General features: G+C 41.3%; 1 protein-coding gene and 1 pseudogene across 1 annotated transcript; both read left to right on the top strand.

The window, feature by feature from the left end:
• Positions 1-1,579: 1,579 nt before the first annotated feature.
• LOC123124069 (cycloartenol synthase-like) lies at positions 1,580-9,893 on the top strand. Its single transcript, XM_044544772.1, has 18 exons — positions 1,580-1,780; positions 2,439-2,627; positions 2,889-2,978; positions 3,059-3,250; positions 3,445-3,529; positions 4,272-4,438; positions 5,893-6,081; positions 6,261-6,374; positions 7,004-7,126; positions 7,254-7,376; positions 7,798-7,896; positions 8,069-8,125; positions 8,331-8,377; positions 8,512-8,658; positions 8,773-8,953; positions 9,065-9,145; positions 9,336-9,419; positions 9,574-9,893. Exons 1-18 carry the CDS (start codon positions 1,580-1,582, stop codon positions 9,685-9,687), a joined length of 2,283 nt encoding a protein of 760 aa, XP_044400707.1. The 3' UTR covers positions 9,688-9,893.
• A 1,789-nt stretch (positions 9,894-11,682) lies between these two features.
• LOC123124949 (putative FBD-associated F-box protein At5g53640) lies at positions 11,683-13,631 on the top strand (annotated as a pseudogene).
• The last annotated feature ends 429 nt before the right edge of the window (positions 13,632-14,060 follow it).

The following is a 14,060-nucleotide window of genomic DNA, read 5'->3' as shown; positions in this document are numbered from 1 at the left end:
CCACCCCGCCCCCACTTTTAAAATGCCACACCGCCTAACCCTAGGCATAGATCAAGCCCTCTCTATTTCTCTCCCATGACGGTTGTGGCTCCCTTTCCATCCATTGAACCTTCTCTCTCATCCCCTTCCCTCGACTACCACTGTCCCCCTCGACTACCACTGTCCCGAGACATGCATTGTGAGGCCAGTGACGCGCATAAAGACAATGTGCATGGGAGGCACCACACATTGAGTTCATTCCACAAAGACAGACGTATAAGCAATGCATGTGGGAGACAGAAACAATGGCGGAAAACGGTAAAGATAGCAGGAGGCCGAGACACGCATAACGGCGATGCACGAGGGAGGCACCGGCCTTGGAGGACGAGATGTACTAGGGAGGCTATCGATGCACATGAGAGACCGTTGACAGATGCATAAGCGATGCACACGTGAGAGGGAGATGGTGGCGGAATGCCGACCCCTTGCAAATGTGATTAGTGATTTCTTAATTTCTTTCTTATTTAAGCGAAAGATATTGTATTTGCATTTGTATTGTGTATTCATAGTTGAGCACATAGTAGTATTTGTAGAAGTTTATGATAATTAAATTTTCCGTATTTGATCTGTTTCGCTTTAAACCCATCAATGAATGCATTAGCTAACTGGACCATGACCTTTTTCTGATATACTAATGCATGAAAATACATTAGTTGAATACTTTTGCATTGCTACCGGAAAAAAAATCCAATCATGTTACACATAGAATCTTCGTAAGAATCTATTACCACCCAAACTGACATTGAGTTAGAAGAAACAAGGCTGCTTACAACTTAAAGAACCGTAGAAAAATCATGTGACATATTTGTAAACCCTAGAACAAGAGACGCATTGTGGAAGTATGGATAGATAGATAGTCTCACCGGTCAAAATATCATCTCTAGTGCAGGTGAGGAGGGACGACATATTTTTTTTCCCAGAAGGGGATAACCCGGACCTCTGCGTCGGTTGATCCATGCAGCCAGCCTGAACACAAATATTTATATGAGTAAAATAATAAATTGTTAGGAATTCTACTCCCTCCGTTCCCAAATAATTGTCTTTCTAGCCATCTCAAATGGACTACAACATACGGATGTATGTAGACATGTTTTAGAGTGTAGATTCATTCATTTTGCTCGGTATGTAGTCACTTGTTGAAATCTCTAGAAAGACAATTATTTAGGAACGGAGGGAGTAGCTATTAGAGACACTCAGATGCATGTAGGGGTAAAATGGCCGATTTTTTCAACATTTATTTTGCCAATCACAAAGTGTGACTTAAGAGAAGTGAGGATTCAAGTTCAAACCTACCGGCAGGCTACGAAGCTTCTCGATCCAGCAAACTATTATTTTATACAGGTACATATCTATAAATCATGTACCTAGTGCGCAGCAAGGAAGATAGTCCATCACCTTTAGTCCAACAATACATCCTCTCCCTGCTGCAAATCTCTGACTTCCTCCGGTAACGTGTATATTGGCCGATTTATACATGTATCACGTAGCAACTGTATGAGCTAGTGCCACGAAGCTAACAATTCAATCATAGATCGACGAGATGTGGAGGCTGAAGATCGGGGAGGGCGGCGGCAACCCACTGCTGCGCACCACCAACGGCCACGTCGGCCGGCAGGTGTGGGAGTTTGATCCTGCCGCAGACGACCCCGACGAGGTCGCCGCTGTGGACGCCGCTCGCCGTGACTTCACCAACCGGCGGTACCAGATGAAGAACAGCTCCGACCTCCTCATGCGCATGCAGGTCTCTTTTCCAGCATTATGTTTTCTTAATTTCTACGCACAACAGCACAAGATACACCATCCCGTGGTACAGTTGATAGCCAACGAGAGAGAGTGATGGTCGTACTGAAATACCTACAGTATATTGTATATCAATGGTACAATGGATGTGAAATGTGACTGGCACGAGGGCCTGGAGTTTCTACTTCGAGCTTAAAGTGCACCCTGGTGGACAGTAAAATCAAAAGAATAATAAAAAATATAAATTTTCTGTCAACAAACAATGTTGAATTTTCTACATGCATGCACTTTTTTGTGAAGAAAAACATTCCTAATGCTCTAGGCTAAAAGGCAAATTCGATGCTCTAAAAAGACTATTTTTGAAAGCATTTTGGAGTGCTGATTTTTTTTACTTTTGCCTAGACTTTCATGAATGTCATTTTATCAGAACAGTTTTCACGCAGGCATGAAACTAACTAAGCAATGTTTGTTGTCAAAAAAGTTCTGAAGTTTTTCAATTTTTTCCTATTTCTTTCAGATTTTACTGTTCGTAGCAGGAGTATTTGAGCTCGGGATTATAAGGACATTTTCGCTGCATGCTCACGTATTTCATGTTTTATGTTTTGTTTTTCACTGAAAACTTGACAGGAACTTTGACTAGCCAATTTTTTACCCTGTAGTTCTCCAAGTCAAACGGTCTCAAGATGAACCTTCCTCCCGTCAAGTTGGACCAGCAGCATGGCTATGCCACTGAAGACGATATCTTGGTATCTTTGAAGAGGGCAATCAGAAGCTATTCCACTCTCCAGGCACATGATGGGCATTGGCCGGGGGATTACGCTGGCACTTTATTTCTCTTGCCCAGCTTGGTACTTTCTCTTTCACATTTAACAAGAGCAATCTTTTAAACCTTTTTTTTCTTATCATGCCATCTTTCTATCAACCGCGCCCTCGCCGCCTCCATCACCCACCTGTCCAGGCTGGCGACAGAGGGGGAATGGGCTTACTTGGAAACCTTTCCTGCTTTCCTTAACTTTGTAGAGCTTGGGGTTCCTAGGAAGATGGGATCTTTTTCCATCTTCGTAAATATTATTTATTTCCTTTTTGATTCACATCGACAATTTTTTCAGATTGTAGCATTGCATGTGACTGGAGCGCTGAGTACTGTGTTGACATCTGAACATCAGAAAGAGATTCGGCGATATCTCTACAATCATCAGGCAAATATACATGCCTAAGGCAATTCTGATGAAAGATATAGATGCCACGTACATTTCCTAATATTATTACTTGAGTGCAGAATGAAGATGGGGGTTGGGGACTGCACATCGAGGGAACGAGCACAATGTTCTGTACTGTCATGATCTATGTTGCATTGAGATTGCTTGGGGAGGGGTTGGATTCATGTGGAGCCATGCTGCAAGCTCGGAGTTGGATCTTGGATCATGGAGGAGCAACTTTAACACCATCTTGGGGAAAATTCTTTCTTTCGGTAGGGAACATGACCAGAATGATCAAGTACATGTGTATATGCATTTCCTTTTGCACTTGATTTCCAAAGGGAATGAAATATATATGGGCAGCTTGGATTTTTTGTCCAGGGAAAGTTGTGGCTCCTTGAACATATGCTGGATTTTAAACCTAGAGAGATCCCTTGTCTGATATTTCCCTAACTTCTTGCTTTAGGTCCTTGGGGTATATGACTGGTCCGGGAATAACCCATTGCCACCAGAACTATGGATGATGCCTTATTTCTTGCCTATTCATCCAGGTTAGGGCCCCACGCTTCAATTTCTTTGTTTCTATTGTTGAAACCATCCTTCGAATTTTCTCATGTGGCCCTCTCCATACTTTTTTTAACTATGTTTTACCATCCTGATTTTATCAAAATTAGCTACCTAGATTGGTTTTAATGGGAAATTGTCACTATTTTATCTTTAAAACAAGTTCACCATTTCATATTTAAGGAAAACTAGTGAACAATATTTAAATTATTGCTAAATCAATGAAACATGTAATCACCATTGAATTAACCACAAAACCACTCCATCCACCATATTTACATTGCCAACTAAGGGTATATATACGAGCTAATAAATGGCCTACCATTGCGAACTCCTAAAATTCAGATGTAAAGCTTTCAGAAAATCCCTGATAATTTGTACTAATAGATAAATTATTCTGGATAGTATATCTCATTGCGAGATGAAAACGACAAATATGGAATCGAATTTGTCAAAAAATTCTCCACTGAAGTGGAACACAACCTTCTCTATCATCAAAAAATTAATATAACGAGTCTAAAATCCACACATTAGAAAGGTAAAAAAAATGTATTTACTGCAGACATCTTACATGGATTTCATAGGATTTTACGGGTTATAGGTCAGGAATTGTCAAGGATATCTATTTATAATAACAGGGGGTAGAAGATAGAAAATAATGCATGGATTACCAAATTTACATACTAGGCTTCTTCTTGTCATTTAATTACTTTTATTCCATATAAACAGGGCGCATGTGGTGTAATTGTCGGTTGGTATATTTGCCCATGTCATACCTATACGGGAAGAGGTTTGTGGGCGCTACTACATCAATTGTACTAGACTTGAGGAAAGAGTTATATGATGTCCCGTATAATGAGATTGATTGGGATAAGGCTCGCAACGGGTGCGCCAAGGTATCACCCATATTCACTTGACCTTTCCTATCAAGTATCTCATCTGCTTTTTATTTCAAGTATTTTTGGCCGACTCTAGGTATTTCTGGCGGTTATAAAATCATCGTGTTGGTTATAGTCTAACATCTATCACATGAAAATAACTTAAACTTAATCTTTCACTACAGAATAGTATGGCAACATGCCTACGTAGGTGAACGAGGCTGAACTAGTGAAAAAAATGAAAACTACCACAGTTTGTTGTACAATTCCATAGTTTGTTCTCTCAAGAAAAATGCAAAGCTTCTGCCTCAATGCATTGATAAAGAACAACTTTACAGGCCTAAGGCTGGGCCATTACAACTAAAACCCTAAGAGAGACAAAGACAAATAATCGCTAGACAAACATTGCAACAAACTCTAGACCAATAAACACTGGGCTCGATGCCATCAAATCACACTAAGGACACCACACGCCTCCCAAAACCAACTAGGAAGCCTTATCTACCATGAAGGAAAAAATGGGCCACCCTTGCTTTGGGGAAGATGGCAGGTCAACAGCGCGCGGTTGCTAGTTGCAAGCCTCACACCACCTTCAAAGGTGTCCCCGGCCATGCCAGGGTGACCTCTTACCTCACTCCCCTCCAATTACCCCAAATCCAGCATTCTCCAATCATTAGGCAAGAGATGCCCCCCACAAGCCCAAAAGGTCGCACACAAGACACCATGCCCATGTTGTGGCAGCACTTGTAATGCCAACCTCTCATCGCACCTTGAACACCAGACCACCATACATCACTACACCCTTCCACTCTTTCAACACCACTTGAAACTTAGGCCTCCTTTGGTTTGTAGGATTTTTGTAGGAATACTATAGGATAGGACTTGCAAGGGAAAAATTCCTTTGAAGCCCTTTGGTTTGTAGGAATGGATTCCTATTCCTGTGTAGGATAGGAATCAATCCTTCACATTTTGGAGGAAAAAAAACATTAGCCTAGAGTCAATGGAAAAAATCCTATCCTATGCACCAAATGGCATCTCTTTCTCTATAGGAATTGACATGCATGTCATCTCACTTCCTATGATTTTCCTATTCCTATAAAATTCCTATCCTATGAACCAAAGAAGGCCTTATCCTTGGGTTTTATGGTAATAAAATATTAAAGAACTCTTGGATTCATTTGATTTGAAAATGTAAGAGCGAAAAAGGCCATAGTATGACATATATTCCTGTGTAAATTAGAGAATTGAAAAAAACAAAGGGTTCTTAGACTTTTTAGTGTCTTATTCTTGAAACAAAATTAAAACAGGAATTCACATGAGCATAGTAAAATCATAGTCGACCCTAGCCTCATTAAACCTCGGGTTAAGTGGTAGTAGCATGAAATCAATTAGGCTTTATTTAACCATGACCATATGACCTATGGCTTTTGGTCATCTTGTCATCTAAAATGATAACTTTTGTTGTATTGTAGGAAGATCTCTATTATCCCCATTCATCGCTGCAGAATGTCATCTGGGACACTCTCAAGAAAATTGGTGAGCCAGTTCTTATGCACTGGCCTGGCAGCAATTTGCGAAAGAAAGCTCTGGACATTGTTATGAAACATATAAAGTATGAAGATGAAACAACTCAATACATATGCATTGCTCCTTTAAATAAGGTAAAGCAGGGATTGCTTTCATGAAACTTTGCATCATTGTTTTCCTTTGATAGGTCATAAACTTGTTCATATCAAGTTACAGTTGGGTTGGGTTATTAAAATTGTTTGTGGTGTATCAAGTATTTATATTTTTGTAACATTTCCCCAACTACAACTACTTACTAGAGCTTTATAAGCAGATGTTGAATATGATTTGTTGTTGGGTAGAAGATCCAAACTCAGAGGCATTCAAACACCACACTGAAAGGGTCTATGATTTCTTATGGGTTGCTGAAGATGGCATGAAGATGAAGGTGCTAACAAGTTTTTTCCATTTTATAAGTTCTTTTCTAGGGGTGTTATTGGATTTGAAATGAGATGGAGGGGAAAATCACGTTAATATGCACAAATTTGAAACAAATTTTATCTCGGAGGTTACGTTTACTTAATTTCTTCACATATATTCATACATACCACAACTCGTCAAAGCCCAACAAATCTTTATGATACTAGGAACAAGCCTAACTCTTTTGGGAGAGAGAGTGGATGTAGAGTCCCACCAAGTTCACGTCCTCTCGGCTTGAATTTTATGATACTAGGAACAAGCCTAGTGTTTATTTCTCCTATGTAAAAGCTAAATAGTTTCTCCTACATGTTCAGAAAACATATATGATAGTCAATTAATCACTTAAGGCGTTGCTAAAAATGAAAATATTACAAGAGTAGATAAGTCAAGCTGATGTGATAATTGCTTTGGAAGGCCATGGATGATAGCTAGTATTACCGGGATGAATAAGTGCACATGTTCGACAGGAAATAAATAGGGCATAATCATATCAGAAATTAAAGCGCACCATTCGAAACACTTATCAAAATGGTTGCTATGTTTTATATTAACCTAAGGATAATGTGCACTCTTTAATTTACTAATAACCTTTTGTAGTCTTATAATGGCAGCCAACTATGGGATACAACTTTGACAGTTCAGGCTATATTTGCTACCGGCCTCACGGAAGAATTTTCCCAGACAATTAAACTTGCGCATGACTATATCATACATTCCCAGGTAAATATAAAAAATTCCACCTTTTTGCCGGGGAAAAGATGTCACCTAATGAAGTATATATGTGTGCAACACTGATAAATTGAGGTGTAGTTACTCAATATATTTTGCATATCTGATATACTTGAAGATTCGCATGGACTGTCCTGGAGATCAAAGCAAGGGGTATCGTCATATATCCAAAGGTGGATGGACACATTCAACCGCTGACCAAGGGTGGCCTGTATCAGACTGTACTGCAGAAGCATTGAAGGTAGTTCTCACACATGATTTTTCCATTCATCCAAAAATTTAGTCTAATACCATCCAGGTCCTTGTTTTCCGACTTCTGTAGTCTAAATTAGTACGAAACAAATATTAGAATTTATCTTGGTTAGCAAACATGCTTCTAAGCTAAGTGCGTCTTGACCCAAATTATACGTAGGCCACCTGTGAGGCGGCCCACATATGCATAGCACCCTGTTTGTACTTTTTTGTCATATATTTGTGTGAAGCGGTTAACCCTAAAGGTGATACTCTTGGAACACAAGTTATATATATTCGTGCAACTCTACCAAAATTCTCTATGTGATTTAGTAGAAGCTAAATTCTCTATGTTGCAATTATTACATGACATGGCTACACTTGGGCCACATGGGCCTCCACAATAAGCTAAGATTCCATTTCTTATCTAGGTTTTGTTATTGTTAAGTAAGATTCATCCCGAACTGGTTGGTGAGCCTATAGAAACAAGTAGGCTTGATGATGCAATCAACATTCTGCTATCTTTAATGGTTAGTATATCTTCTAGTTCTAAGTTCCAACTCATTATTTTCTTTTGGTTTTCATTTCTGTATCCCATGGCTCATTTCAACTCATTACACACATTTGCTAATAAATAGCCTCTCTCATTTTTTGAATACTGAGATGAGGTTTTAAAATTCTTACTCCATACTCCTTTTGTAGAACGAGGATGGTAGTTTTGGTGCATATGAGCTAACAAGATCATACGAGTGGCTTGAGGTGAGTTTTTATAAGCTTCTATATACGTGTATAGTGTTCTTTGTTCAAACAAAATGCATAAGGAATAGTTCTCCTCGAATATGCATGAGGAAGTGACGTTTTGTTTAATCTATCACATTCATTTTATTTGTAACATAAGTTTCTACTAATCGGTCGATCATAAGTTTCTTACATTTTGCCATCCTCTTCTTTTCAATCACTTCAGATGCTCAATCCTTCTGAGAGCTTTGGGGGCATAATGATCGAGTATCCGTAAGACAAGTTGACCATATCGGCTACTTAGTAGTTCAATCCCAAGAAAAATAATCGACTACTTAATAGTTGTTCCTAATTTCCTGTCAATTATCAAAACCTGAAGAAAACTACTTATCTTGGTTCACACGCAGGTATGTTGAGTGTACATCATCAGTAATTCAGGGCCTAGTGTTGTTCAGAGAAATGTATCCTGGACATTACCGCAGGAAAGAGATAGACAATTGTATCCGAAATGCTTCGAACTACATTGAGAGCATCCAATGGGATGATGGGTCATGGTTTGCATTCTTCTTTTATTTCATAATTAAGATATTGGAAGATTAAACTCCCAGCCTATGTACCATAAGACTAAATCTCTATTGGCTATTAATATCATTTGCGAATGCATGTAGGTACGGGTGTTGGGCAATTTGTTTCACCTATGCTACATGGTATGGAGTTAGAGGATTGGTTGCCGCAGGTAGGACGTATGAGAATAGCCAATCAATCAGAAAAGCATGTGAGTTTCTTTTGTCCAAGGAGATTCTCCCATCTGGAGGATGGGGAGAAAGTTACCTTTCTAGTCAAGACAAGGTAAATTAAGTTTGTTCCTCCAAGATCTTTTTTGTGTTTTATGTCTTAACTAGTCCAATTAACAATGGTTGATCAATCTGTGCTTAGTTGACTAACTTGCAACATGTATAGGTTTACACAAATCTTGAAGGAAATAGGGCTCATGCAGTTAACACCAGTTGGGCCATGTTGGCCCTAATTGATGTCGGACAGGTCAACCTTCCTATCAAGCTTACATCCATCTAATGCATGCAAGTCCTATATTAGTTATGTCACTTGTGAACTGCAAAGTCTACACAAGTGCATAGGCAGGTCCATTAATTCATAATGAACATATATCATTATGCATTGAATAGGTTGTATGCTGATAGTACATAGTACACTATGTTTTGCACATGAACAGGGTAAAAGAGATCCTGCTTGTCTACATAGAGCAGCCAAGGTTCTTATCAACTTCCAATTGGAGGATGGAGAGTTCCCTCAACAAGTAAGCCATACATATAGCCTAGATTATCCCTTCCCTCTAGTTTATGCGAAAGGAATTTCCATGGGTAATAATTGTATGGAGAGTAATTAGGTGATACGTACTATATCCAAGTAGCATGATGTTGAGTAACTCTAGTATTTTTGCTTACTTACAGGACATTATAGGAGCTACCAATCACAACCTTATGCTCACTTACGCCCAGTTCAGGAACATCTTCCCTATTTGGGCTCTTGGAGAGTACTACCGCAGAGTGATGCTAGCAACATAAAGGGAACGACCGTTATGTATATATTTAGTGGTTGATAATTAAATATATTTTCCTGATCTCTATCTCAACTAGAGATGAGTACAACTATATTTTAGTGAATGGTGATTTTTGACTTCTATCTAGTGTTCTTGGTTTTAGGACCACGAGCCTTCTTTTGAGAAGATTTTAAGCATTACCCTAATTCTTGTGCTACTAGATTCACTACCAGTGTAAGCCATGTGATCAAAATAAATAGACTAGATCGCATTAATCAGACCCATTTGGAGCAACAATATATGGACCGTGAATAATTTCTCAACATCAATACAAGCCTGTTCTACGTCCCCATTTTCTGGGACTAGGGTGGTAGTTCCTAGGCGGACACAAGAGAAAATGTGGGGGCAGGGGATCTCGCTTTGGATGTTCAAAAGTATTGTTTTTTCTTCTTCTTCTTTGAACACACAAGGATTGCGAATTTTATGTGGGGGCATAGGCCCCCCATGAACATTCTTTGGGTCCGCCCTTGGGTTCTCTTAGAGAGAGCACATGCATGCAGAATCTTCACCCGGTGCTAACATTTACCAGTTTTTATTGTTACTTCTAAATTTTCAAAACTAACTATTTCACATAACCCCATCGGTGAGTTCGTCTTGACAATTTCTACAAAACCAGATCCCATGGTGTCATGGTATAAGGCCCTGGCCACAACCATTGATCCCTGACCATTATGCCTGGAAGGATCTAGAGTGGGCGCTAGAACAACACTAGTATTTTATTTGTACTTTGTCCTCACTTGTGCGTGCGCCATCAACTTCCCACTTGGTCATCCATCCTGATATCACTCCAAGCCAAGCATACTTTACTTTGAGGTTCCTTATGGATGGGCTTCAGGAAAAAGAAGGAATCAATTGTTGATATGACTACTTCTATCATTCCTATTAAGTCAGGATGGCACATAAACCCTCACTCAAAGGACTAACGTCCTCATTTAGGCCCAACGGGAACGTTCCCCTTCGCATACATATATGCGCGCTAGTGCCAACATCCATGACACAGGCACACGCACCATGTACATGTCTACACCACTGACGAAAGATCTTTTAGAAGCGCATACTCCTTGGGGTCGATTAGGGTGTGGGCATAAACGCCTATATGACACAATCAATAATTCCATTCATTTTTAGTTAGGTACTGCTCTAGCTTACTGAGGGGTTATCACTTCCTTAGTAGTTCAACATATGTACTCTTTACCTTATTATGCATTCATACCATAAGACTTTATTACCCAAGCTCCTTTATATGCTCATCACTAATATATTGCAGGGTTCATCATGATAGAGGGTTTTTCTCATGGAGCTATTTTTCATTAGGAATTACAATCCGGATAGAACGAGGATCATGTACAACGGCCACACGCACCATGTACATGTCGGCTCCACTGACCTGCACACGCCCATGTAACCGCGAGGGTGGACTCTGATGCCACGTCGCATGTATTTTGGGTTGTATGGCGCGCCACTAACGTAGACTGCTTAGAAGCATTCCTCTTTATACATGATGAAGAGTTGAACCCCAACTTACCAGAAAAATGAAATGAGGCGCTCAACCTGTGGTTGGATGGTTAGGAGGACAATGGTATCCCAGCCCACCAAAATTCAAGTCTTGGTGCTCACAATTATCCTGAATTTGTTTCAGGATTTTCAGCGATACGCGTTCACTGGGAGGAGACGTTCACGTCGACTACGAGGTGCCTACGGTGACTTCGTAAAATTTCAAGATGATATGTCGGTTCAGTCTCTCGAAGGTGCTCATAGGGGTAGGGTGTGCGTGCATGCATTCATAGGGGTGAGTGTATGCGCTTATATATGAGCCCTTGGGTCTGTACCGTGTTTAAACTACATTTTTCTCTTTTTTAGGGCAAACTACGTTTTTCTGAACGCCGTCCGTTGTAATCTTTTTTTAGGTGAGTCCATTGTGATCAGGCTCGAGCCACAGGCCTGTTTTCCTTTAATGGGCCTGGCCATTTGTTTGTTATAGTAGAAAACGGAACCTGGCCTAGTCACGGTAACTAGCGTGAGAAACTGAGGCGCCACCGCCTTCTCGCCGACGCCACCGATGCCTTCTCGCCGACCCCACCGCCGCCGTGCCGGCAACCACTGCTTCTCGGTCGTAGTAATGGGAATTGGAGGGTACAACCCTAGCTGGTTACAAGAGCAGCAGATCTAACTAAGAAAGAACGAACTGATTCCATTGGGTCATGCCAAGAGACTGCGAGATGTGGTGTCATTGTACTTAGATGATTCCATTGGGTCTACCTAACCAAGAGGCTTCGTAATTTGGCCGCTAGTTTGTTACTAGTACTGTACACAGAAATTGCGATTGTTATTTTCGGTTATTTACTTATTTACACACTGCCTTCCTGGATTCATGCAGCCAACGTGTTTGACGAAATGTCTGAACTAGCTTCCATCCCCTGCAGTTTGAAGAGCGCACGAGGCACCAGCAATGGTGTTGATAGGCTCAGCAGCCTTCCCGACGAGCTGCTCCACCACGTGATGTCCTTCCTGCCCATGCCGGAGGTTGTGCGCACAAGTCTGCTCTCGACGAGGTGGCGCGGTCTCTGGGCCTCTACGCCATACGTCCGCATCGACCACCAAGACTTCATGGATTACGGCAAGCTGAAGAAGTTTGGGGACCACCTGCTACTCTTGTGCGACGGCGCTACTTCCTTGGATGAAGCATGGATCTTTGCCAACAATGTTGATACTTTCACGTGTTGTGAGTGGGTTCGTCATGCCATCATGAAAAAAGCTCGTCTCCTTCATGTTTCTGGATATGCCCGTTTGGATAGTACAGCCATGTTCCCTTCTCAGCACCTCAAAACAATCAGGCTCCAATCTCTCGTGTTGAGAGGTGGGTTCGTTAGGCTGCTGAACTGCGACTGCCCAGTTCTTGAACATTTAGAGATAGAGCAGAGCGATTTGTGGGACCTGAACAAGATCTCATCAAGGTCACTCAAGGTTCTTCATCTCATTCGCTGCCTTATCATCAAGGGTCTCGTAATTTGTGCTAGCAACCTTACTCATCTCTCTATCGATGAACAATCATGTTATTCTAGCGCTGTAGTAGCTAGGGATCTGTCTTCCTCTAGTAACAGCTTCGGTTAGTCTGAGGTATGACTACTATCATAGTGAAGGCGGCTCAATACTGGATTATAGTCTACTTGATGGCCTCTCACATGCCACAACCTTGGAGTTGCATGCTCCGTTACCTGAGGCACGAACTACATCCTTTTATTTTCATATACATAAAGTTTAGATGGATATATTTGCTTCCTTAGTTAGATTTGTTATGTAGTTTTTTCTCGGATTTAAATCCAGAGGATCTTCACTTTTTCAAACTATTCAACTCACTGTCAAGCTAGCATAGAAATATCAAATAATCAACCTATTCAACTCACTCACTTTGATAATTTTGATGTCATCTCCGATGAATACAAAGCTCACATTCGAGATAGATTTGCTGAGATGCCCGGTGTTTAGCAACCTGACAAGTCTGGTCCTGGGTGATTGGTGCATGGCTGCTGACTTGTACCCGCTGCGTCGCATTCTACATCGCTTGCCCAAGCTGAAGGAGCTAAGTTTTAAGCTTGAAATGGTACCCACTCAGAGCCATCTCTAAATACCAAACGACCTGCTGGAACAGCAGAACCTCTTAGGCCCTTACTGATATATACTACCTTAATGTTGATTGACACTCTGCAGGAGGAATGTAGGAGCTCTAAGAAATCCGAATTTGCTTTGCCGCCAACAAGGGGAGAACCACCGTCAGGCTCAGGAAGCAGCCACCCTTTCATCGAGACGATCATTATCCACTGCCAGAAGAAAGATCCCAGGGGCGATGCTTTGCTGCAGGCGTTGAAACTGATTGCCGGCGATGCGAAAATCAGTATCGAGCGTCGCTGATCTCTATTAATCAAGACCTTGTTTTGTTTTGGGGACCTGCCATCTTTGGCCACTATTATGTCAATGTGTTGAGACAAAGTATTTTGGAGACGCCGATATTATCCAGAAACGAGCCGCACTCATTGTCAGTAAGCAGTGGGCAAATAAGTTCGACATCATGTTTTAGATAGTGGGTGTGTACGCACATGTTGCGGTTGAATAAAGGTCTCCCCGCCTAGCCCCCGTTCCAGCGGTGCATCTATCATCGTTGGTGGGCGTGTGGAGGTGTGTCTCTGGCAGATCTATCTTTGGTGAATTTGCTCGGATCTCGTCGTTGTTCGTCTACGTTCGTGTGTCTTCGGTTTGGATCCTTCTGATCTACGTTATTTTTCATCGGCGGCGGTTGCTGTTCTGGGTGCTGGTCCTAGCAAGGGCCGGCAGGAGAACTCC

The sequence above is a fragment of the Triticum aestivum genome, chromosome 5D (assembly GCF_018294505.1).
Source record: "Triticum aestivum cultivar Chinese Spring chromosome 5D, IWGSC CS RefSeq v2.1, whole genome shotgun sequence".
Taxonomy (NCBI): Eukaryota; Viridiplantae; Streptophyta; class Magnoliopsida; order Poales; family Poaceae; genus Triticum; species Triticum aestivum.
This window is presented reverse-complemented; position numbering and strand designations above follow the sequence as displayed.

Bases quoted from the DNA above. Each gene is read 5' to 3' on its own strand.
- LOC123124069 (XM_044544772.1), top strand. From the start codon at position 1,580: ATGTGGAGGCTGAAGATCGGGGAGGGCGGCGGCAACCCACTGCTGCGC. The intron at 7,377-7,797 runs GTAGTTCTCACA...TTTCTTATCTAG, and splicing joins GTACTGCAGAAGCATTGAAG to GTTTTGTTATTGTTAAGTAA. The intron at 9,420-9,573 runs GTAAGCCATACA...GCTTACTTACAG, and splicing joins ATGGAGAGTTCCCTCAACAA to GACATTATAGGAGCTACCAA.